The 25,391-nt window shown below is 46.9% G+C and overlaps 2 protein-coding genes across 7 annotated transcripts in view; both read right to left on the minus strand.

Annotated features, from left to right (window-relative positions):
• Positions 1-1,973, minus strand: part of SLC29A1 (solute carrier family 29 member 1 (Augustine blood group)) — an 88,990-nt gene extending 87,017 nt beyond the window's left edge. Inside the window, exon 1 of the mRNA XM_081905671.1 lies at positions 1,819-1,973. The gene's annotated coding sequence lies outside the window, so the exon portion shown is untranslated. The remainder of the gene's footprint in view (positions 1-1,818) is intronic.
• The window catches only part of LOC309366804 (uncharacterized protein), a 177,256-nt gene that overhangs the window by 125,763 nt on the left and 26,102 nt on the right, over positions 1-25,391 (minus strand). For 2 of the 6 annotated variants that reach the window (XM_081905637.1, XM_081905634.1), the window contains 15 exons: positions 25,174-25,329; positions 24,561-24,778; positions 22,714-22,891; positions 22,272-22,418; positions 21,341-21,742; positions 20,789-20,908; positions 16,879-18,642; positions 16,309-16,389; positions 13,842-13,928; positions 12,729-12,823; positions 11,913-11,998; positions 11,169-11,235; positions 10,370-10,527; positions 8,991-9,146; positions 6,083-7,463 (listed from right to left, as the gene is read on the minus strand). In XM_081905637.1, coding sequence (XP_081761763.1) covers positions 7,225-7,463; positions 8,991-9,146; positions 10,370-10,527; positions 11,169-11,235; positions 11,913-11,998; positions 12,729-12,823; positions 13,842-13,928; positions 16,309-16,389; positions 16,879-18,642; positions 20,789-20,908; positions 21,341-21,742; positions 22,272-22,418; positions 22,714-22,891; positions 24,561-24,778; positions 25,174-25,329 — 3,954 coding nt within the window. In that variant the 3' untranslated portion in view covers positions 6,083-7,224. Of the gene's footprint in view, positions 1-6,082; positions 7,464-8,990; positions 9,147-10,369; positions 10,528-11,168; positions 11,236-11,912; positions 11,999-12,728; positions 12,824-13,841; positions 13,929-16,308; positions 16,390-16,878; positions 18,643-20,788; positions 20,909-21,340; positions 21,743-22,271; positions 22,419-22,713; positions 22,892-24,560; positions 24,779-25,173; positions 25,330-25,391 lie in introns of those variants that run through there. The other 4 variants (XR_014166883.1, XM_081905635.1, XM_081905636.1 and 1 more) reach the window with 4 other exon arrangements.

The following is a 25,391-nucleotide window of genomic DNA, read 5'->3' on the forward strand; positions in this document are numbered from 1 at the left end:
GTCACCTCCCAAGGTCACACAGTACATCGGCAACTGCAGTTCCCTTTGCCTTGCTACCACTGGTGACCCACATGTATTTACATATTGAACTCTGAGCTGAGCTCAGTGTGATGGTGACAGACCCCTTCTGTTTAAAATGGTGTCAAATGCAAAGGGAAGACACAGTTTTTAGAGCAAAAGGAAACCTTGCCAACTTTGTGGAAGAAGAATATGAACATAAGGGTCCTGCTGGATCAGGCCAGTGGCCCACCCAGTCCAGCATCCTGGTTTCACAGTGGACCACCAAGTGCCTATGAGAAGGACCTGATGGAAACAGCGCTCTCCCCTCCCATGGTTTCCTGCAATGGTGTTCAGAAACATATGGGCAAAAGGCATCAGGAGAGCAACAGAAGAAGGGAAACCACAACAGGTTCCTCTTTTGCTCCTGTAAAAACAGTACAAATCATCTACACAACCTCTGGATTGCAACCTGGGAACCCTTCCGAACACCTGTGCCGATTGGCCAAACCTGGCACAGCTCCATCATTGAGATGCCAACACAGTTGACCTAGGACAGCTCTGGCTAGTGGGGAAAGAGAACAACAGAAGGAAATTGGGGTGGGGGGATTAGAATGGATGGAGACATTCTGCTAGCGTGCAACAGAAATGGTCGTGTGTTTCACAGATTTGTATTCAAAGCTGTGACCTTGAAAACCTGGAGATCTGTACACATAGCCAGCCCTGGAGACTTAGCACCAAGGACACAGCAAAACGATGACCGATGCCTGCTCTACACCTGCTTGATGGAATATCCCAACACTCTTAACCTTGTTTAGACTAAGATAAAGCAAACATTAGGCACGCCTCCAGGCTTTAAAAAGAAAAAGAAGCAGCCTAGCCTAGACATTAGTGGCAAAGTCCTATTACTTAGTCAGCATTAAAGCCTGAGGGAGGAAGCACAGTCAACAATTTACATGCAACTTCCAGGCAAGCTCTCTGGTTCCCTGCCACACACCTGCTACGCCTAACACCACAATTGTATCTGAAGCTCAGTTTTATTCCACTCCACATACCCAAGGGGTAAAATCAAGCACTGTTGCTGCTGCATCAAACGGGCAAGCAAACGGCATCAGGTCAACCGGTAGCTTCCTGAGCATCAGCTAGTTTATCTTTGGGAGGCTTCAAAGGGCAATTTCTAAGCTTTCTGCAGCCAAATCCAGTTAAGAATTTAGCAGACGCTTTATGCCCTCTGGGCGATTTCGCACCAATACACTTTGGAGGACACGCGCACCTTGCACCAGCTAACATAAGAGATTTATTTCTCCCTGGATGTCCCGAAGTAGTGACAAGGGTAGGAAATCCACCGCGATCGAGTACACAGCAGGGCGTGCGTAAAGGGGAGCTAATCTCTCCATGCTGCTGAGGAACTGTGCCTCCGGGCACACCCGCCAAAGCACTCGGCCCTACTTGCTTTTCAGAAGAACGACATGTGCCGGGACAGACGCGGCCAAGCAGGCGTGCGCCCAAGGCTCGCCAGCAGGCTCCACTTTGGAAGCAGCGGCTGTGCGCCAACGAGATCCGTCCTTGCGCGTCGGAGCCGGAAAAAGGGCGCCCCCACCCCCAGACGCAGTTCAGAAATGAGCCCTTCGGGGAGAAGCGGGTAGCCCTGCGGACGACTCTTACCCCAGCCCCGGACGAAGGGCGCCCGCCTCGGCTTCTTTCTCTCCCCCCACCCCGGGTGTTTACAACCTGTAGGTTCCCTCTGCAGGGAACTCGGCTCAACCAAACGCAAGCAGGAAGCACAAGCTGGAGCCCCGAGGCACCACCGCGCGCGCTTACATGTTGCCCAGGGCTCGGCCACCTCGCCGCCGGCTCCAGCGCTTTCTCCGCCTCTCCCGCGGAAAACTCGCCGCCTTCCACCAGACTGCTCGCTCGCTCGCTCGTCCCGGCCAGACTTTTCTGCTCGGGCGCCTGCTGAGCATCCCCAGGTCCTAGCGCGCCCAGCACTTGCTTTTATCCTCTGGCGCCCTTGGCGAACCTTTCTTAGAAGAGGCTTTTATTTGAAAGCAGGACTCTGATCTGGCACGTGTGAATCAGTAATCAAAGCAGTGTCCTTGAGCAGGTGCAGAGTGCCTCCCCCATCCTAGGGCAGGGCATCCTAGGCGTTGATGACAGCTCTGCATTGCAGGCAGAAATGCAATAGGTGAAGCTTTCCTGTATCTCCTTATAGATAAATGTTGCCACACACTTTTTAAAATGCTTTCCCTTCCACGCAGAATAAACACAGCAGTTGGAGTGGACGATATCAGGCTAGAGCTGGACCAAGGGCTGTTTTAGTTGAAGCCAGCTCTGTACATTGGAACGCAGTGGCTTCAACAGAGACTCCGATGCTGAATGGGGAGCAGCATAGGCTGAGGCAGCCTGAATCAATGGAGCAGGAGAAACCCTAGCAGCAAAGTGTTAACAAAGTGCAGTCTCCTCTTGCCATCTCATGACCTTCATTTCCTGTTTGGGTGCAGATAGCTTGTAGCCTCTTGCCCTCTCTTACACTCTGGAAATCCTGATGCAGGAGTCCCTGCTTCTGAAGGGAAGAGGTGTGAGCACAATTGAATTTCAAAAGAGAGGTGCCAGAATCTCACCTGGAATCTCCTATATCCTTAATGCAAAAACTAGGAGGGCTGCCAGCAGAGAAGGAAAGGTATAGGCCTGTTTGTTCATCCTTGGACCAATGGCAGCTCTCAAGGGTATAAGGCTCCAGTTCCTTCACCTCACCTACTCCTTAATCTTTTACTGGAGATGTGAGGCAGGGGGTGGGCTTGGTACCTTCTGCATGTGAAACATGTGCTTGAGCATTGAGCCAGGCTCCCTTTGTTTCCAAGGTTAATCAACACTATGGACAGCCATGTAGACTTGGTTCAGAGGCTTTACATTAGGGGTTATCAGTACAGTACCTGCCTTTTCTTGGCGTCCATCAGTTCCCCTCCACTTGCTGAAATTAGGCTTGAAAGAAGCATTCTGTTTTAGCCAAGGAAACAGGATGAGATGGGTGTGTGGTGCCTGCAAATTTGCCATCAGGCTCCAAATGTTTGGTGACTCCTAGCTTATATGCACCATCACTTGCTAAGCAGGCCCTGCGCCGAAATTAAACTGTAAGAACATAAGAAGTGGCTGCGGTGTTACTACATTTCCGCACCTCTAGTGGCACTGTCAGAACGCGCACACCTTTTGGACCAGTGTATTTGCGGAAATGGAATTAATGTAAAACACAAAACATGACCACGTCAACTTCATTAGTGCTGTTAGGGATAACAGAAGAAGCCAACCAGCTTTTATGTTATAAAGAATTGCTGATAGCTCCGATAGTGGTGGCGTGTTTAGAATTTGCCAGGTGTTTGCGTTCTGCAGATGGATTATCTGTTGACTCTTGGTATACTTATGTTTGGACAGTGGTGCTAACAGAGGAAAATGACACGTCAAATACATGCTAAGGGGAAATCAGACCCATTATCCCTCTATGCAGCTTGGCAACCATTCACCTCACACAGAAGCAGTGGGATGGCCAGATATGGAGACCACCTCAATCAAACAGAGGACTTTGGAAAGACTTAGTAGATTGAAGCCGTTATGATTTGCCATGGTCTGTGCTTTTGCACAAACTTTCATACCCCTTTGATGCACCTTGTACTCTCTAAGTGGGACAACCACCAAGTTACTTGTCACTGTATTCGCTTGTTAAGATTTGGAAAATTAACAAAAAAATACTATTTTTAAAAAGAAAGAAAGAAAGAAAGAAAGAAAGAAAGAAAGAAAGAAAGAAAGAAAGAAAGAAAGAAAGAAAGAAAGAAAGAAAGAAAGAAAGAAGTGCCTGCTGGATCAGGTCAATGGCCAATCCAGGCCAACATCCTCTTCTCACACTAGCTAACCACATGCTGATGGGGAAACCTGCAAGGAGGACCAGAGTGCACCAGACCAGAGAGCATAGCTATTACGCTTAGTAGTTACTGAGAGCCTTATCCTCCATGAATTTGTCTAATCCTTTAAAAAGCCACCCCAAATCCCCAAAAGCAGCATGAATAGCAATACAATGGTAACAAGAGAGCTGGGAAGTATTCTATAAACCTAACACAAGCCACTGGCTGGCCACACAATGACGACTCTGCAAAACTATACTATGGAACTAGGGTCCTGCCCATGATGATGCTGCAGCCACCACTCTAGTGTTCTCACCCATGACTAGAAGCAGCACTCCGGAGTCTCAAGAAGAGATCTGCCTTTGCTCTGGTAAACAGAAATGCTTTTTAACTAGTGAGACTAGCAGTGAATCCCAGACTTTATATATGTGATGCATCATGTGTGTTCTCTACTTCTAGACTGATGCATTCCTGGAGTGCACAACTCTGGGGGGCCAAACACGTGCCACATAAATGTGTAGTCCCGAAACTGCTTTTGCTACAACAGTCTCACACACCTAATCCCTCTGGAATTTTCCATGCAGGCATGTATAGCTTGCAGCCTATTGATGTTGTTTGAAACAGGCCGGCCCTATCATTAGGTAAGAGTGAGGTGGGTGCCTCAGGCAAGTGGTACTGGTGGACAGAGCCTGCCCTGCACCCTCTAAGCTGGCCTACTGCCACCAAGGGCAGTCAAGGACACGGACTCGCTGCCAATGTTGAAATCAGTATTAAATTGCCAGGCTGGTTGGCTTAAATGGACAGATCTTGTCCCTCACCTCTTGCAACAAACTGCCTTTTGCTAACCCTGGCAAACTGGGTTTTGAAACATATATTTGAACCTCCTAGCTCCCATGCATACATCTCTCTCTCTCTCTCTCTCTCTCTCTCTCTCTCTCTCACACACACACACACACACACACACACCATGGTGTGATTCTGGAGAAAAATAACGAACAGGCAAAAAAATTAACTGCATCATTTCCCACTACTTCCCTGTTCTTAAGCTCCTGTACAAAGCAGCTTTTCAACCCTTAAGAGGGTCTTCACTACAATTACTGTACATGCATCTTTCTACAACATCTAGCGAGGCATAGGTGCTGTAAGTCAGAACTGCACCAGACCAGAATATAGCCAACAAAACTGCAGTGCAGACGTGTTCCATGTTTTTAATGCTGCACTCCTAGGTTCACAATTCTGCATATTCAGATTCATATATTGTCTCTCTCACTACTTCATCTTTTCAGATATAAGAAAACATTTCTGCCTGCAGATTTTAAGAGGCTGAACTGCCTTCATTAGATGGTTACAGATAATTAAAAGCCCCTGCCTTTTAGAGCGGAGCTGCTTCCAGCTCTCCAGGAAACCAGTGTCAATTTCAGCTTAAACAGCAGCTCTGATTGCCATTCCACACTTTGCTCTTATGAGTGGGCTGAACAAGTTGTCACTGACAGTATGAGATGATTAAACAGGTGCGGCCCACTGCTGGTTGCTTAAAGGCTTCCTCACATTTGATATTTTTTATTATTATTATTAGTAGTAGTAGTAGTATTTATACCCTGCCCATCTGGCTGGGTTTCCCCAACCACTCTGGGTGGCTCACAGCACATATCAGAATATACTAAAATGTCCAACATTAAAAACTTCCTAATACAGGGCTGCCTTCAGATGTCTTCTAAAAGTCAGATAGTTGTTTATTTCCTTGACATCCGATGGGAGGGCGTTCCACAGTGTGGGCACCACTACGGAGAAGACCCTCTGCCTGGTGCCCTGTAACCTCACTTCTTGCAGTGAGGGAACCAACAGAAGACCCTCGGAGCTGGACCTCAGTATGATGTTTGCTGTTTTATTGTGTTTTTAATATTCTGTTGGGAGCTTCCCAGAGTGGCTGGGGTATAAATAATAAATTCCCTCACTTCCTCCCATTTGAGAACCCGCCACCATTAAAGGGACAAACCCCCTGTTGTTTTCCAGATATCATTGGACTACCACTCCCATCGGCCCCAGCCAGCATTGCTCAATGGACAAGGAGTGCCAAGTGTGCTAAGGAGCCTTAGAGCAGGGTTATTCAGCAACAGGTTCACTGACAGACAGTTAAATAATAACTCCGTAAACTCTATTACACTTTGAAGGAAGGCACACAGACAGCCAACTGGTGTTTTAATGTGGTGTTAATGTCTCTTGAGAAGATGCAACTGACAATTGACAAGTCTCATTTGCTGCTGCATTAGGCATCATAGTGCAGGAGAAAAGAAAGCAAACATTAAGGTTTCTTGTGCCCACGCACGCACACACACAGTGGAGAACTCACCCTCTATTTCTGAACCATAAAAAGGGTAGGTACAGAAATTGTTCTTTTTGAGGTGCAAAAAAATACATACAAAAAAACCTAGTTCCAAAAGCCTCCACAAACCTTAATCCATGCCCATTCTAAATTAGTAATGTACCAATTTGCCCAAGAAATAATTCTTCTGCTCTGGGCTCTGCTGCAGACTTTAGGACTGACTCAGGTTTGCTGACTATCCAGAATAATCCTTGGCCTGGCCTCCGTGTGTGTGTGTGTGTGTGTTGACATGTGCATTTTACAGCAGCTTGACCTGCAGAAATCAGGAGATTACACATTATCCCCTGCTAATATCTGTGAAGGCACCAGGTCAAGTTAAAAAAAACAAAAGGCAACCCTATATGCCTGCGTAAATAACATAGTCAGGATAATTGGTACCGAGAAAGCGCTTCCTTTTTTGATCCCATCATGAGCCATGCAAACATTTGTTAGGAAGGAAGAGAAACAACATGAGTCTTCCACAAACCCCTGCCTTGAATACAAATACAGTATTAATATGTATGTGCCTGGGAATGTATTACCTGATTTCCTATACTAGCTTGTATGTCAAACAAAGGCTGTGCTCTGTGCTTGTAGAGAAAAAGCCCATGGTAGTTGGAATATACTACCCTGCAACAATATGGATGAGGTGGGGTGGTTTTTAACTTTAATTTTCTTTCTCCCTGAAGACCTTTGACCCTTTCAGCTGCTATTCCCTGGGGTTGCTGCCCCTATCAGGGTTGAGTTAAATGGCATAGAGGGCTGAGGGATAAGGGATTGTTTCACTGTTAAGGGCCTACCAGTCCCACCTCTCTCACCCGACCTCCTTGGGAAAAGAGAGAGAACAAAGGTCAAGCAATGGTGCAGCATAACAGTGTGTCCTGGTAGCCATTGGGCCCAGTCTTGGGAAGGTTCAAGCGCTTGCATGCAGCCACAAATCCACTCCTGGGCCGAGGAGAATGAGCTGGCATCTCAGTCTTTCTTCCCAAAGAACTTTCTGAAGACAGATTTGTTCTTCTGGCGAGGCGAGGCGCCTTGGCTCCTCTCACCCAAGGTTTCTCGGGCACCACCAGGAGAGGCGATGAAGGAATGGCAGCGAGGCCTGGGAGGAGTCGGTCCCTGCTCTCCAATGTACAGAGTGACTGAGTAGCTGCTGCCAAGGCCAGAGGGTTCCTTGGACACCGACAAAGGTGTGATCTTCTGGTATGTAGCTGGAAAAAAAGAATGGAGCGTAAAGGTTGCACAGCAGCACCATGAACTGAAAACAAGCAGCAGACCGTGCCGGAGGCTGGTTAACAGTCTGTGGTATACATGGTTGTTTTACTCCAGAGTATCACGTTCATCCCATCTCTTAAGTAAAAAGAGGAGAAGAGAATTCAGGGCAGTGTTTGAACTGAGGCTTATTATGCTTCTGCCCCAGGACCTTTTCTGGTGCCAAGGAACATATGATGTAGTAGTAGTAGTAGTAGTAGTAGACGACTACCTTGTCTCTAAAGGTAAAGGTACCCCTGCCCATTCGGGCCAGTCTTGCCAGACTCTAGGGTTGTGCGCTCATCTCACTTTATAGGCCGGGAGCCAGCGCTGTCCGCAGACACTTCCGGGTCACGTGGCCAGCGTGACAAGCTGCATCTGGCGAGCCAGCGCAGCACACGAAACACCGTTTACCTTCCCGCTAGTAAGCGGTCCCTATTTATCTACTTGCACCCGGAGGTGCTTTCGAACTGCTAGGTTGGCAGGTGCTGGGACCGAACGACGGGAGCGCACCCCGCCGCGGGGATTCGAACCGCCAACCATGCGATCGGCAAGTCCTAGGCGCTGAGGTTTTACCCACAGCGTCACCCGCGTGGGTAGTAGTAGTAGACGACTAACTTGTCTCTGGGTATGTTCAAAATATGCTTTCCCCTCACCAAGGAACGCCTACCTCCACCCACAACATATTTAGGTACAAAGCACAGTTCTAGTCATTATCTTTCAAGCCCTAAATGGCTTGGGACGAAGACTCTATTGTCCATACAAAACTGTCCCATTTTCTACATGCTGTGGGAGTGGCCTTTCTTTGTAGTGTCTGTCCTCCCCCACAAAGTACACTAGGTCGGGACAAGAGAAAAGGGCCATTCCTGTTGTAACTCCCAGGATGTACAATTCCAAGGCCCGTAAGATTAAACACACACCATCTTTGTTTACTTTCTGGCCGTTGCTTGCATACTTTATTGTTTCTGAAGGTCTGCATTTTATGCAATTCAGGCCCTCCAGAAATTGTTTTTGGAAAATTGTAATATTGCTGTTTCTTCTTCTTTTAAAATGCGACTACTTTCACTTTGCGGGGGGGGGGGGGGGGGAGGGATATGCTACATATATGTAGTGTCTGCCCAGCCTACAAAGGTAACAAGCTTCAACTTCAGACATGTGCCATTGAGTCAAAAGCGTGTTGCTGACACCTAATGGCGACATTAAGCAATGAACTTGTTCCTTTGAGAATAACTGTGCTTTGAATGAATGCAGCCAAGCACTGAAAATAGCATAATGATATCATGCTGGGTACACAACAGACTGGATTTAGTCAGAGAGATTTCAGCTGCATTTGAACAGAAGTCAGTTGGCAAAGGGCCAAACTGAGCAAATGCAGAACATGAGCAAATGAACAAACTCAGATTTCCCTGTACAAACAGGCAGAGGGGTAGAGGTAGCCTCAACCCAGACTAGTAACCCATTCTTCTTCAAGGTCATACAATATGTACCTGAGGTAAAGGAATATGATCGCCTCTTGTTTGCCACTAGCCCATAGTCCTCTTCCTTAAGAATGTAAGGTTCCTGCGACCTTGTAGATGCTGTAGGAGAGCACTGCTTCAGACTGTGATCTGTGGTATAAATGGTAGCAGATTTCTGGCTGTCTTCTAAGAGGAGAGAAAGGAAGAAATTAAGGATGTGACACAGAGGCAGACCTCCAGGGATTGTTTGTTTGTTTGTTTGTTTGTTTGTTTAACTGAACTTGCCACATTATACCAAAGTCTCAAGATGATTTAAAATAATGGACAAAAAAAAAAAATCAACAACAATAATTTACACATTTAAAAATGCAGCACAGTCATCAAAATCACAAGGGGTCACAATAAAATCAAGGAGCCCTTTTCCCCTGACTGTCTTAACCAGAACCAACATCAATAGCTAGAAATATTCCAGCAGCAACAGTGAGGTGCTGCTCTTCTTTGCCATGGCTTTTGAAACCTGAAAAATGTATTTTAGGACCCACTCTATGCTCGTGATGGTCAGCTGTTTTTACTGTTTGTAATATTGTTTTTCAATAATTGTTGTAACCTGCCTGGGACTTCATAGTGAAGGGCTGGTAAGAAATCTAAATAAAGAAAGAACAAGGAGAATTTCAAAGACCTGACAGAAGATAAAATTCTGTGCCTGATACTGTAAATATCTTAACATAGTTACTAAGCAAGCTTCTTTTGGGAGAGCATTACACAAGGGGGGAGGGCCACCACTGAGAAGGCCCTCTCTCTTGTTGCCACCATCCAAGTTCTGCCAACAGGGGCACTCTGAGGAGGGTCTCGAAAGAGTATCTTAAGCTCTGACTGAGTAGGCTCATATGGAGAAAAGGTATAGGGGTCGATGCTACATAAGGATTTGTAAGTTAAAACCAACACTTTGAATTAGGCCCAGAAATATATCAGAAGTCAGTGCATGGAGCCAGACCTGCTGTAATGCGTTCAGGTTGTCTGATCCCATTGGCAGTATGGCTGCTGAATTCTGCACCAGTTGCAGTTTCTGGACCATCTAGAAAGGCAGCCTCATATATAATGCATGAAGGGAATCCACTTGGGAGGTTATGAGGCCACAGACCACTAAAGCTAGATAATTATTCATGTCAGGACATGGATAGCTGAAGCTGATAGAAATAAGTCTGCACCACAAGGCTACATTTGCCCCCATGGACAGCAATGGACCCAAGAGTTGCTCTAATCCACAAACCACATCCTTCAGGTAAGTGCAACCCCTTCCCGAATTGGTTGCAGAATCATACGAGACTGCTCAGTCTGGAAGGCTACAGGTCCCTTATCCCTGCTTTAAAGAGAACCCTCAAGAAACTGTGAACAGCCCACACACACACCTGTCCGTGATTCTGCTGAATCCAATAGATCATCCTGATTTTCGTAAGGCAGCTGCAGCCTGACACTTGATCTGGGTAAGAGTATGGCCTCTTGGCTCTTGGCTGTGAGAGACTGATGAGGGCCAAGGAAGTGGGGAACTCCATGGCTAGGAATCACACTGGAAAAAAATGGAAGCAGCAGAAAATAGAGAATTGGTCTCACATGCCTAGTTGCGCAGGGCTATGCCAAGCTAGAGTAAAATTTAGTTGCAGCAAAGGTAATACAAGCCACCATAATGACAGCCTGGGTTTAGAGTATCTGAATGGGAAATTTGATGTACCAGTGGTTTCTACGCAGCAGAGAAAATTCAGCAGATTGCACAATAATGGGATGTGAACATGTTGGGGGGTGGGGAGCACAAGGAAGTTGCTATCACTAATAAAGGCAGAAATTAGAGCAGAGCAGCAAGGGGCAAATGGGATCACTCCTAAACAGAATAACTAATGGCCTCAGCTCAAATTGCCCTACATGCACTTCTAAATCTTAAGCTGCCCTTAAAAAGGGAGAGAGAAGAAAAAGAGGAACACATACCAATTTGCGTTCCAAAATTTGAATTTTGGTTTGAATGCATACAAATCCCCCTGTTTTTTGTTTAATATGCTGAGTTTGACAAAATAGCACCATATGATTTATGAGAAGATCTACTTGCCACTGGACAGGAGTCCTCATTAGGACAAACGTTATGAGAAGAACTTTTTAAAAAGCTAGCCCCTGCCCCCAGCAAACACATCTGGATCAAGCTTTGCTTATAGTAGTTACCTAACAGCAGATGTCGTCTCTTGGGCAGTCTGGGAAGCTGACTGGAAAAAGTCCACTTCAGGTAAGCCTTTGAGGACAGAAAAGCAAACATAGAGAGATGGCTTTTGAAAATCAAGAGTGTTGTTCACCCAAACAAAGCTGAGGCATAGGTCTGTTCCACATACTTGCTGCCTTGCAATAGGGAGTTGTAGTCTCTCCGATAAGCAGACTTTTAAAAGCTACATATCATTCACCTGTTTTGCCACATGCCCACTTGTTTCTGGGGTGTACAACTAAAAAATGCAATGTGTACAGTGGCCCATAGAACCTATTTTCTTCTTTACACAAAAGGAATGGAGCCCAGGAGCCAACTCTTTTGCAGAAAACCTTGTAGCTAAACTGGAATCTGAGCTCCAGCCTTCCACATGCAAGTCCCAGCACTCGATGGGCCTTCTGTATGTCAAAGATGAATCCTCCTTCTGAACTCCGGTCTGACTCAATTACAGTGGGAAATGTGGGAGATATAAAATCTGGCACAAATATAAAACCAGTTACCAAAAACATGACATGGCATTCCTGCTTCTCTCGACAATGAACTTGAGGGAAAACCAAGAGTGCCCATGTAGGCCTCTCGCTCATGTAGACCACCAGAGTGGTCTGCAGGAGGCCTCAAATTGCCTCTTGTTCCTGAGTGGTAACCATATCTCCTTCCCTTAGACCTCCAATGCCCCTACAGTCTCTTCCTTATAATTACTTCAGTCTTACCTGAGTTCTGCTGCAATTTGGTAATCCACTCCTGCATGAGTGGCTCAGTAGGAGCTCTAAGGAGGTACTTGGAGCCATCCTTCAACCTGGGGTATGCAAGGAAATCAGCTGAAGGAATTTGATAGGATACGGATACAACAACCAGCACCAGCCTTAAATACCTAGCAATCTAGGAGCTAGAAGCATGCACCCTCCGCAAAGATTTCTATTATCACCATTTATGCTGTTCAGGGGCTGGCATTTCATCAATATCCAAGCATGTTCAAGTCTTTCTTTCCCAGATCTATCTATCTATCTATCTATCTATCTATCTATCTATCTATCTATCTAATCTTACCGTCCTTCATCTGAGGATCATAGGGTCACTTACAATATACAAACACAAACACACAAACAAACGAAACAATACTCCCACCAGTTTAAAAGGCCACAGATTGACTAATTAGTCAAAGGCCTGGGAGAAGAATGTTTTCACTTGGCACCTAAAGATTTGTAATGAAGGCTCCAGGCGAACCTCCCTGGGGAGAGCATCCCACAAATGGGGAGTCACCATATAAAAGGCTCAGTCCTGTGTTGCCACCCTCCAGACCTCTCATGGAGAGGGCACACAAAGAAGTGCCTCAGATGACGATTGCAGGATCCAGATCAATTCTTATGGGAAGATGCAGTCCCTGAGGTATTACGGTTCTGAGTTACCTTTATTTTCTTTTTAAAACCTGTAATAGTATTATTATTTAGCATTTATTACCTCTTCATAGAGCTTAATGTACGCTGCCTATATTATCTTGTGAAGGAAAAGAAACAGAGGTTACTCACTGTAGTGTGAAGCAGTTGTTCTTTTTGATATACTCTGTTTCTAGGGTGCAAACGGCTCCACGGAGGTTCAGTGGCAAGGCCACTACAGAACTCTGCTGTGCAAAAGAAGGCAAATGATAAAAGTCCCTGGAATCAGAAAGCCACTCTGAAGTGGGCTCCTACTAGCTACTTCACTCTTCTCTTGGGTGGGCCATTGTTACTCGGGACGGCCTGTGCTGGTACACTGAACTTTTAAATTTGTTGAGCTTTTCTTCTGCCAACGCTGCCTGATGGTTTTGAGATTTGCCATTTGGTTTTACTGTGATTTGTGGACTGTCTTTATTTTAGTTTTAGATGTAAGTTAGTCTTCACAAGAATTTCAAGTTCTATTTTGGCAGAGAATGCACTGAAGGTTTAGACAAAAATAAATGCAATCGGCAAAGTGAAGATGCTTGACAATCTATGCATGCCAAACATTCACAGGAGATGTCAGTAGGGGAAGGACTATACAGGATATGAAAATGCTGAAGGCAGTGCTTTTTCCTCCTGGGGAGATGCAGGGGTACGCATACCCCTAAACATTTTGTGAATCTAAGTTTGGCCTGATTGAGGGGCAGTATTTCATTATGAGTAAGAAAATCGTGCCCCTAAACATTTTTTAAAGAAAAAAAGCACTGGCTGGAGGTATATGAAAATGTGACACAGGGCTTAAAAAGGTAAAAGGACCCCTGACCATTAGGTCCAGTTGTGACCGATTCTGGGGTTGCGACGCTCATCTCGCTTTATTGGCCAAGGGAGCCGGCGTAGAGCTTCCGGGTCATGTGGCCAGCATGACTAAGCCGCTTCTGGCGAACCAGAGCAGCGCACGGAAACGCCGTTTACCTTACCGCTGGAGCGGTACCTATTTATCTACTTGCACTTTGACATGCTTTTGAACTGCTAGGTTAGCAGGAGCAGGGACCAAGCAACGGGAGCTCACCCCATTGTGGGGATTTGAACCACCGACCTTCTAATTGGCAGGTCCTAGGCTCTGTGGTTTAAGCCACAGTGCCACTCGTGTCCCTTGACACAGGCCTTACTTATACCCATTTCTTATCTCCATTTGTCTTTGGGCATCTCACTGCCTACCATTACCTTGAGGGTGTCTTTCTTGTCCTGGTAGAAACACAAAGTTTGTCTCATCAGTACTGTGTGGAATGTGTTCCAGGAACGACAATTTGCCTAGGAGAAGAGAAATGAAAAGATCAGATCTGAAGTAGGTGAAGAGTTAAGGTTGGTTCACAAGGTGACCTGTTCACATGGTTTCATGTGCATGAAGCCCCTATCTGCCTGTGCTTGCCTCCAGAGTAAGGCCCCTCCCTTCCCCTGGAGGCAAAGATAGGCAACCATTGCCTGAAAGACCCTTGTAGCTCTTCAAAGCATGGGAACATGAACTGCAAGGAACATCACCTTCAGATATATGGTCCGCTTACTCTGGACCTTATGTTTCCACCTCCTGTCTGCAGCAGCTACAGTTGGCAGTACAGTATAAGAATAAAATCCACAAGTTTTTCGTCATTTGGAAAGGCCCTTTGCCTTCTGCATTGTGCTGGTTTAAGCCAGGCCAGTAATCCAGATCCTTATATCCACACCCCATCACAGGTGACATTTGCCCAGTGGGTGGGACTATCCACCTGCCAATCACTTGATGACACAATAGCATCAAGTGGCCTGTATTTCTCTGTGTGGTTTGAAATCAAATTGTGCAGACAAAATCTGCAAAGTGGCAACTAGCTGCCTTTCATCTAAGCTTTGCCTTTACCTGCTCCACACCCGACTTCAGGTGTAGAGCAGGTGGGCATGGCTTCATGAAACATCCTTGTAGGCCCACAGACTGGAGGTTTCCCCATCCCTGGGTTTAGACATAACCATGGCTTGGTATTATGTGAATAAGCAGCAAGGAGCCTCAGTTTCGTGAGTTCAGCCACCAAGTCTTGTGCAGATCCTGGCTTGGACCAAACCATAGCTAGTTTGTCACACAGCAAATTGTTATTTATGCTTCCCCTGCAAATCAGGATCGAATCTTGGTTTGCTATTATGCCTGAACCACCTGTGTGTTTCTTTTCTTTTTTGTAAGAATAATTTTTATTAACCGACCAATCACATCAAATCAAACCAAATTACATAAATTCCAAATTACACAGCCGAATTTTAAATTTTTGTTGGGGGTACCCATATTTCAAGTTCCGAAGGGGATCCAATCAACTTCTTGCTTCTTGCTGCTGTTTTAATGTCCACAAATCTAACCTTATGATGTTCCCAGTACTATCCATTCCTTTCTTATTGTTTTTCCACATCTCTTGTTGTTATTTTCATATATTTTTCCTTTCTCTTTGTGACCTCTGATAGTCTCCACAAGCTGGTTAGAACAGTTTGTAATCCTGCGTGGATATATATATATATTTATCCAGTAGCCATATCCAGACGTTTTCCATATAACATCACTTCCATACATCAAAACAGTCTTAGCGTCATTAATCTTCACCAATCTGCCTCCTTTCTCAAAACCTCTGAGGAAATTCACCAGGAATGCAGTCTGAAAACAAGTCCATTCCCTCTCCCGGTTATAAATCCTTTGGCAAGATGGCGACTCCGAATTAATTGCTGCGCCATTCCAAAAGCTCTTATTGCTTCTCGATCTCCATAAAGCATACTTTTGGTTAAAGTTTATCTCCACACAGACCTTAATCATCCTGCTTGGGTCAGTTCAACCGACGATTCTAATGAGGAGGGGTTCTTGTAAATCACATAGAAGGAATGTAAAAAAGGTCCCCCCCCCATTCAGTCCCGTTGTCAACATACCCAGCCTTTGGTGTATCTTCATCGTAAAATATTCTTGTTTCTCCAACTCGTCGTCTTCTTTCACAGAGGTCACTTAAATTAGCAGACTTCACTCCCCTTCTTCACTTGAAATATGTGCATTTGCTTCTTTTGTAATTAATTATTCCAAATTGCTGCAGCTAGTGCGCGATCAGAGACAGCGTCCAGGAGAGCCGAGGTCCACATGGGGGCATTCTGCTTAGTGCTCTCACCCCCTTCTTTCGAATTAGGGGGTGATTTATGGGCACAGCAGGCAAGGGCAGTGTTCCCCATTTCCTTGGGGCAACAAGGGAGGCTGCCTACTTCCATAACAGCCATGTGGGTCGGAGAGATGGTATTGTCAGCCATCTTCCAATGCGCCCCTAGTGGCCCCCCTACCACCTGTGTGTTTCTGTGTGTGTTGATATAAGTCAGAGCTTTCCAAATTGTGTGTTGTGACACGTTGGTGTGTCAGCTGCAGTGTGTAGATGTGTCACGTGAATGCTCCCTGCGCTGCTCGTGGGGCTGGAAAGGGGTTAGTTCAACCTCTGACTGGCTGGTAAAACTGAATTACTGTGTCACAAAATGATGTATGTCTAAAAAGTGTGTCATCAACATGAAAAGTTTGGAAAGCTCTGCTGTACAGGGCTAGGCTCTGTTGAAGTGTTACTGAACCACCAATGAAGTTGTTTCTTGGTAGCAAGTCACTGGCATCCATATTCACCCCCCCCCCTCACATAATGCCACACAGCTCTGACAGTACCTTCTTGCCTCCTGCCTGCAACAGATGCTTCCTCTCCAAAGCTCCTTCCATCATCTGAAGCTCTAGTTTACTGGGAAGATTCTAGAAAGAGGCAGGCAACAATGAATGAAGCAACCACAATGAAAGCAGCAGTGTTTCAAATACGAAGGCATTTTAACACCACATCCCCCAAAATAGAGCAAAAAAGGAAGAAGTGTGCTTTGAGCAGTCACTGATTCATGGAAAAAACATACATTTTATGGCTCATGCTAGGAAAGTGTTTGGGGATCTCTCTCTCCCACCCCCCAGACAAATCAGGAACAGTACTGATGTAAACATCTCAAGGGTAAGCATCTCATTAGCTGGATCTGTATCTCCTTTAAAAGAAAATACTCCACATATAAGGAGTTGCTGGTTCCTGATAGGAAAAAAAATACACATTTTAATAATTGTGCAATGAGAAACTGCTTAAGTACACATTGCAGATCCATGCCAGCAGTATATCCAGGGGCTTGAGGAAAAGAACAGTAAACACCTGGTTTCCAGGCATACAATCCCCACCCCTGCCCCATAGAAGCCAATGGTTCTGACCTTGCCAGTACTTCTGCCCTCCGCCTGAAGCTTCTGCTGGGCCCCTGGGCAGGTACTCTGCAGTGACCTCACAGCTGCAGCTACTGCCCCTTCTGAGGGCTCCTGGACAGAAGGCATGGGTGCCCGGCACCGACTCGGACTGTCACAACTAGTCCCTCTTTCTCCTTCAGACCTCTGAAGCAGCTGGGCAGAGGTGGGAAGCTTGAACTTAGCCACCAACAAATTGTCTGCCGCTGCCAGGAGGAGTCTTGCACCAGAGCTGTCTGGACTTTGCATCTTATCCACCTTTCCAGCAGGGCTGCTGTGGATTCCGGAGCTTTTCTTGTGCTTCTCCACATTGCTCCATATGGCCTGCAGCTCCTCTTCCTCCTCTTCAAACAACTCGTGGGCAGGGTGACAAGCCTCCAGCAACTTTGGACCTTTAGTCGTGCTTCCTCCAGGAGCCGGGACAAGAGGGTCCAGCCTTGAGGGTGTTGGGGTGCCTAGTTCACATTCAAATACAGACAGCTTGGCAGGAGATTTGACCCCCAGGTGGAGGAATGAGGGCGAGGTTCTTATGCAGCTTCCCTTCTCTTCTGCCCCATTCACAGCAGGGTTCTTAGCTTTGGCTATACTGGAAACTGCATCGGAGCTGCCCGTGTGCTTAGCAGGTGAGGGCTTCAGCTTCACCCGAGATGCTTCTCTGGCTTTGTGGTCAGCCGGACCCTTTACCTGCGCCTCCTTGGAGCTGCCAGTTGTACCCAGTGAGGTAGCTAGTCTGTCCCACTCTATACCTATCTGCTCATGCAGGACACTAATGCGGGATAGCCGGTTCTGCTTGAAATCCAGGAAGTCGTCACTGGGACTGCTCTGGCTATTTGGACTCTGCCTGTCTTCTCCTCTAAGAGCAACGAAGCAGGCCTTCTGCCTGCTGTAGCTTGGGTTGATGCTCACCTCTTCAAACCATGTGCCTCCCTTACCCTGGGGAAGCTTGTCACGAGCATCTTCAGGCCTGAGGGGCCTCTGGTGCATGACTGACTGCCCTCCGAGCACCCTCTTTTGCAGGCTACTACCAACCTCCTGCACTTTTGCCCCAGCTGGGCTGCTCCGAGCTCCCTGGCAGACCTGGCTTATTCCCTTCCTTCCTGATGCTCCCTCTTTTGCTACTCTGATGGTATCGTGGATATTCCTTAGAACTGTGGGGTCCTTGGGGAGCTCCAGGCTCAGGACAGAACCGAGAGAAAGATGCTGGCATGTGTTGCTCATCTGCTCTGCCAGTGACGGGGGGCTGTTGAGACCTCTGCTCTCTCTTGGGAACACATGACATCCAGATACTTCCCTAACCAAGTCACATTCAGCGTCAATAGCCCGTGCCAATGGGTTCTTCACATAGTCTGTCAACTCTCTGCAGGGTGCCGGGCACTCTGCCTGCAAGACCTGTGCCCTCCTGTTACCCTTTGGGGGCCAGGTGCTACTAGTGCTGCGCCTCTCCCCTTGCCCTGCCTGCAGGTCACTTGGTTCGGTTCCCATGATCCCTTGCAAGGTGAGTTGCTGGGCATCTTCTGCCTCCACTCTGCCTTTTCTCTTCAGGCTCCTTAAGAAGCAGCTGGAGCTGATCTTGGGCAAGGTGTGGAAGGCTGAGGTGCCCCACGCGGGACTGGGAAATGAGGAAGAGTGAGCTCCAGGAGGCGTTTGCTTAGCAGGCCGCAGCATAGTAGAGCTTCCACAAACTATGCCTGCATCTCTGTCTCCCTCTTTCTCCTTCACGTGCAAATAGGTGCTCACCTGCAGAAAGAGGGAAGACCCAATGAGGAGCAGTCTTCAAACTGCACAAGGTCACTGGAGCCTAAACCTACCTATTTTGGATGCCACAGCAGCAAACTGACATGCACTAGCACATGCTCCTTTCAACTCAGCGAGTATACATGCATGCATGTTCATTAATCGTAGCAGACACTAAGGTAGACTGTCCACAACAGGTTCCAGGATGTTAGGATCACTATAGTTCAATCCTAGGGAGTGGCAACAAAACTTCTGGCTTACCGTGGTTCCAAGCTTACTACTGGAGATGACCCAACTCTGCTGGGCTTTCCAGAAGGGGCACACTGCCAACTTGCAAGGCTGCTAGATGCAGCCCACTCTACTTCAGGATAGATGATGCAGCCTGAAAAGAGGCTACAAAACTCAGTATGAAATATTGCAGTAGAAACTGAAGAGCCCAGCATGATTGGGGGGTGGGTACCATGATAGCAGCTATGGGCTGTGCTACAGTTGAGGCCAGCTCAGGACCAAATGAAATGTGCATTAAGAATCTTACATTGCATGGTTTGAGATTGCATGTGGTGCAGATTGCATGTATGAATGCTCCTTGTAAAAAACAAAGAAACCTTTCCTCTACATAGAAAGCTATCACAACAGGAAGAGAACTGGGCTTAAATAAACCCTTAGGCAGGGACTCAGCCAATACATAAAACACATGCTTGCAGAATGCATGTAGAAGATTCTGGGTTCCTTTTGCAGCCTCTTCAGAAAAATCTGAGAAAACTCCAGTCTGAAATCTGGAATAGCCACTGCCTTTCAGAGCAGACAATCCTGAAATAGAAAGATTAGTGATCTGACTGTATAAGGCTCCTATAAGATCTGGCTCTATAAAGTATAAGGCTTTAAGTTTGTATGAGCTCCTTGATGTACCAGGGGTATTCTGTGCACATGAATCAGCTCTCAGTTTAACAGGAATCCCCTTCCTGCAACAGCTGCAGGAGATGTCTAGAAGTTTAATTCAGGAATTATTACTGTACATCGTAGAGGCTGGTGTTCCTTTCCCTTCATGACTGGCAGCAGACTTTCTAAATGAATACACTTTACAGTCCTTAAATCCTCCTCTCCAGTTCACAAGTTGTTGGAGCTACTGTAGCTTCTATGCTCAGGCACCTCGCCAGAAACTAGTTTTGGACAGCATGCCTCAGCCTTTCAATTGTAGCAGCTACCCATCTGCTTGAATCCCTAATTATCTTCTCACCGTGCCCTTTTAATCACAACTGCTAATGTGTGAGTGATTACGAAGACTTGCTTGCTAGCAAATAGGTGTATTCCTCTTCTCAGTTCACCTCATCCCCAAATCACCACAAGACTCTGAATTCTTGTTCATGGGGCAACCCAAAGTGAGTGTGTCTTGTTATGTGGGTCATTTCCTCACAGCAAACTAGTTTGGCCTGCCTTCAGCCCGTATCAAGAGGCAGTGCACTTCAGGCTCGTTTCCCGTTTCCTCTAGCAAATCTGGTAGCTCTTCTGCTGTGGGATATGAATTATTGTGCTGAGGAAGACATCTCCATATTCCACTGTGCTGGCTGCACATTTAAGCTCTGGTTTGTTTGTTTGTTTGGATGGTCCTATGCCTCTAAGAATATTCCAGAAGGGGGTATTCCTGGCAATAATATGATATGACAAGTTGTGCCAGCTGAAATTCTCTTAAAAGGTACAGAATCCACATTTTGTGCTGCACATGGCAACCCTGTGCTTTAACCAGAAGAAGTCACAAAATATTTGAAGGTGTTTCTCCTAAGGGGGCATCTCCTCAGGAGTATAGGTGCAAGCACAGAATGCCTATCTAACTTATTCACCATAGACTTGGAAAGGAGAGACACAGCATCTATGTGACCTCTTAACATATTGAAGATGCCATTTAAGTGATATAGGAGAAGGGAACAAAGCTGTTGAGACTCCAACTTGCTAAGTCCCAAGCCGGCTAGCCAGACCAATGGTCAAGGACAATAGCCAAGTCACATCTGGAGCATTTCCCTCTCCTAATTTAAGGGCTGCCTTTTGAAGGAGGCTATTGGATGGGTTAGTCAAGGTTTCCTTGCACCATGCAACCACTCTCAGTCTGACATGCTTCATCGTCCATTCTCTCTCCCCCACTGCTCCATGTTACCTCTTCTGCATGCTGGCGGGGTGGCCTTTTCTTTCTCTTTAAACTACCCAAAGTACTTCCTAAAAGCCCCTGGCAACGTTTCCAGAAAGCTTTACAGGCTGAGGATTTAGTTTCAGAGAGCTGGATTTTTAGGAAAGAGAGAGACAAAAAATAAAAAATAAAAGTGAAGGAATAGCAAGGATGACCTGCAAAAGCCAGGAAGAAAAGGGCAAAATCAGTGCCTGGCCCATGAAGAGGAAGCTCTAGAACTGCACGCCTGGCAGTGGCTTAAACGAGAAGCAAAAAAGCAACAGAGCTGCTAGTCTCCCTGATTCAGAGTGTCCATTAACATCTTAATGCTCACAGGGAAGTTAGAAGTTCTCCACTTGCAAGCCTTAGCCATTAAGCTTGGCACTCCCTCACTTGCCATCCCACTTCTGTCCTGCCTGAACACTTGGCAATACTTTGCATCATGAAAACGCTGCCTCCCTTTGCCACAGAGGCACTTATTTGATGTCCTGGAGATAGCAAACAGCTCTATCGATGTCACGCCTAAAGTAAAGGGCAACTGACCTTGTGCAAGGTTTCCGGTCCCATTGATGCTGCTGCTCTAACCTGGCTTCCCGTGGCCTCTCTCCCTGCTTTCTTCCCAATGCTCAGTATCAAGTTCACTGTGCCACCCAGACTGCCAGGGCCTGGCTGGGGCACCAGCAGCACAGGAGTCTCCAAGGGTTCTAGGATCAGAGTCTCCTTTGGGACGTCCATCTCAAAGGGCAAGTGGTTTTCCAATTCTTTCAAACTCTTCCTGTGCCCTGGAAGAACATCCAGGGTAGATAGCACTGCAGTGGATTCGCTCTCTTGCTGTGCTGCTGAACCATTTGGGAGGGAGCCGAGGGTGAATGGAGGCCTCTCAGAAACACTGGCGTTAAGGATACCATTTGCTTCACCCACACCTGATTCAGGAACTACTTTAATCTGTGGAGTAAGGTAATACAATGAAGAAAGAAATTGCAGCGATAGCTTCTTTGTTCTTTGTTAATTCTAGGATTTCCTGTTAAAATGGGATCTCCCCCACCTAAAGACCAATACATGCAGCTTAAAATTTGCTCTGCTCACTTGTATGTGTGTGTGAACAGCAGCCAGAGATTCTGTCAAAATGTATTGCTTGGTATGTTATAGAAAGGCAAATAAGAAATTATGCAAAAAAAAATACAGGTCTTTTTGAGGCAGAATAGCAACAAGATAATATACACATGGGGAAATTGTGTAGGTATTCCACCAAGTTTAAAATAAAACAGATTTCTAAGCTCGGGGTGGGGGTGGTGGAGGAAGGAAGCTAAAGAGAGAAAACATGAAAGGGGGGTGTTTTGTTTATAACTTTGTGCAGATGCCCCATATAAAGTGAGTGAACAAAGCATAGCTATTCCACGATAAATACACAGTGCAGGCCAAGCTATTTTTCAAGTTTAGCTCTAGTATTGCCACTCAGGGGCTGCATACTAACTTGGCAGTGCTCGGTCATGTTCAGTGTGCCATTCTGAGTCTCCCTGCCATCACTCTTAGTGCCAGGGTCCTTCTGGGAACTCTGTGCTCTCCAGCGCACCATCACCCATCCAAGCATGCTTTGCAGCTCCTCCATGCGCTCCTTTATCTAAAAAGACAGAACAAAACTGAGAAAGAAATGAAAGGAGGAAAAAAAGGCCACATGATGAATTCCTCTCTTTTCTCTTCTAGGTACAGGTCTCAGTCAGGGCCATCCCTCTGGATGACAAACAATTGGGACAACTGTCTAGCTCCCACCCACCTGATGAGGTGCTTCGGCTCCTCCCTTCCAAAAGAAGTGATGGCAAAGAAAGAAAAGGGAAGTGAGGTGGGATGGGAGGTTGTTCCCCAAAGGATGCTGCAGGCATGTAGGAAGCTTGCGTATCATGGCCTGCCACACTTACTGTCTCACTCAAGCTGTGCTCCTCAGCTACCAGTTTCCATCCAACTGCTGCCAGCTCCTCAAACTCCTTGAACTTAGTCTCCATGTTACTTTCCAGGTCTTCCCACTGAGCTTCTGAGAGACCGTGGGTACTCATAGTCTCAGAAAAGATCTGTGCCCGAGTATCCTCTGTCCAGGAGCTGGAGAGTCAAGGAAGGAGGAGCAACTATTAATATGGCCAGAAGAAATGTGTCTTAACACTTCACAGAACTGCAGCTCAATTTATCCTCTACCCTTCCAACAAAGCTACTTACCAATTGATAGAGAAACCTGGAAGAATCCCAATAAAAACCTATTCTGCATCAAGTTGTCTCAGTCTCTAGACAGCTTTGTCTTTCAAGTAGTGGCACACAGTTAAGATACATACCATTTCCCCAGGCCTTTTAAAGAAGTATTAAAAAGGTGTGTCCCAGTAAAAATAGTTTTTCTCTCTCTTTGTTAACCACTAAGGCAGGCATCCCCAAACTCGGACCTCCAGATGTTTTGGGACTACAAAGCTAACAGGACCAGTGGTCAGGGAGGATGGGAATTGTAGTCCCAAAACATCTGGAGGGGTGAGTTTGGGGATGCCTGCACTAAGGGCTGCTTCCATTGTGGCAAAACAATCTACACACTAAGCCCTTCCATGGAAAAGTTGGTGTTACATCTCACAAGCAAATCACCAGTCTTGGCAAATGTGTGAGCAAAGAGGAGTAAATACTCAGGAAATCTGCAGCTAAATCACAACATCCAGGGCATGTGTAGCTGCACCAAAATAAATGCAAGATAAGTTGTGACGTGCTACACTGAAGTTGCATCCAATTTCAGTAAGAGCATATTTGGTGGGGTGGAACTGCCCTTTCAATGCAGGCATTGCTGCCACTTGCCTGGATGGTGATGGGCTGGGACAGCAGCAAGCTCAGTCCTTCACAGGTGCACTAGCGGGAGCAACCACCTGGTTGCACAGGTACCCCTACAAGGTCCCAAACCTCACTTCCACCCTGCCCCACCTCCACCCCATCCAGGTGTGTGAATGGGAGTTAGAACTGATGCTGAGACTCAAGCTTGCTGGACTGACTTCAAAGTACCGTATTTTTCGCCCCATAGGACGCACCACCCCATAGGACGCACCTAGGTTTTCTTTTTTGGGGGGGGAAATAAAGGGGAAAAAAATATTTCCCCCCCAGGCGCATGGCTGGCGTGGGGGAAGCCCGAGCTTCCCCCGACCCCAGCCTCCAGAACAGGCTGCTGCCTGCAAGCCTTGCGAGCCCGGCGCGCAAGGCTTGCCGACATCTGCCCAAAGCACGGGGCGGGCTCCGCAGCTTGCCCCGTGCTTGGGGCTGCAGGCTGCCGCCCCAAGCCTTGCACGCCCGGCGGGACCTCCTGCAGGGCGCACGAGGCTTGCCGACATCTGCCTGAAGCACAGGGCAGGCTGCGCAGCTCACCCCATGCTTTGGGTTGCAGGCTCCTGCCTGCAAGCCTCGCGCGCCCGGCGGGACCTCCCGCCGGGCGTGCGAGGCTTGCGGATAGCTTCCTGAAGCCCGGAGAGCGAGAGGGGTCGGTGCGCACCGATGCCTCTCGCTCTCCAGGCTTCAGCGAAAGCCTGCATTCGCCCCATAGGACGCACATACATTTCCCCTTCATTTTTGGAGGGGAAAAATTGCGTCCTATAGGGCGAAAAATATGGTAGATAAGATGGATAGTCCCCAAGCGCAATTGAAAACAAGGGGTGCTTCCAGATGGGGACTTAATATCACAAATGGGTGAGTCAGACATTGCAAAACAAACTTTCAAGGGACAGGAAGTGTCCACTAAGGTCTACTGACTTACATAATGGCTAAATAAGCTCTGAAGAATTGTCTCAAATGAGCGGCTTGCTGTCCACGAACTGCATTTCCCAACACCAGCTTTTGCAGATCTTTCCAAGCCTCCAATGTTTCACTGATTCTTCTGGACTCATTTGGCATTTCAATCAAACAGCATTCTTCCAGCTCAATGAAGGCTCTCTCTAGTTTCTCCATGTCGCCTTCCAGGCTAGACATTTCACTCTATGAAATACAAGACAGCAGGATTCAGGCTAGCAATAGGGTTTTCGAATGGGGAACTCCTGGCTCCTTCCCAATAGTAAATGCTTGTCCAATCTAAAAACAAGCATGAGACTCCCAACTGGCTTTAGGAAGCCAAAAAACAACAGGGCAGTATCATCAAACATCAGATCTAACCCTAACCCTAACCCATTTAAAAAAGTGAGAGCTCAGAACCAATGGTCAAACCTGAACCTGCATAACAATCTCAACCTGCAATTTACAGTGGTGTTGGGTGGAAGAACAGACTTCCAAGGTGTGCGTAATGCCTGATTTAGCACTTCTCCAACATTGCCATGAGCAAACACTGGTTATATGGGGTCCCTGTTACAAGGCCTCAAATAGCCTTTTGATCTCACCTCTATCTCTTTCTGCCTTTCCGTGAGCCCCTGCAGCTCCAGAAGATCTGCCTCACTCTTCACTGTGGCAAAGCTTCTCTCTGCCTGCATTATGTCCTGAGCCAGTGTTTCTGCTCTGTTCCTCATTGTCTTGATCTGTGAGGTGACCCAGGCCAGCTGAAAAATTGAAAAAAGAAAGGCGACACTGAGAAACAGTTCTCTGTGCTACAGGCTGCTTG

The sequence above is a fragment of the Podarcis melisellensis genome, assembly GCF_964234715.1.
Source record: "Podarcis melisellensis genome assembly, chromosome: 3".
Lineage (NCBI taxonomy): Eukaryota > Metazoa > Chordata > Lepidosauria > Squamata > Lacertidae > Podarcis > Podarcis melisellensis.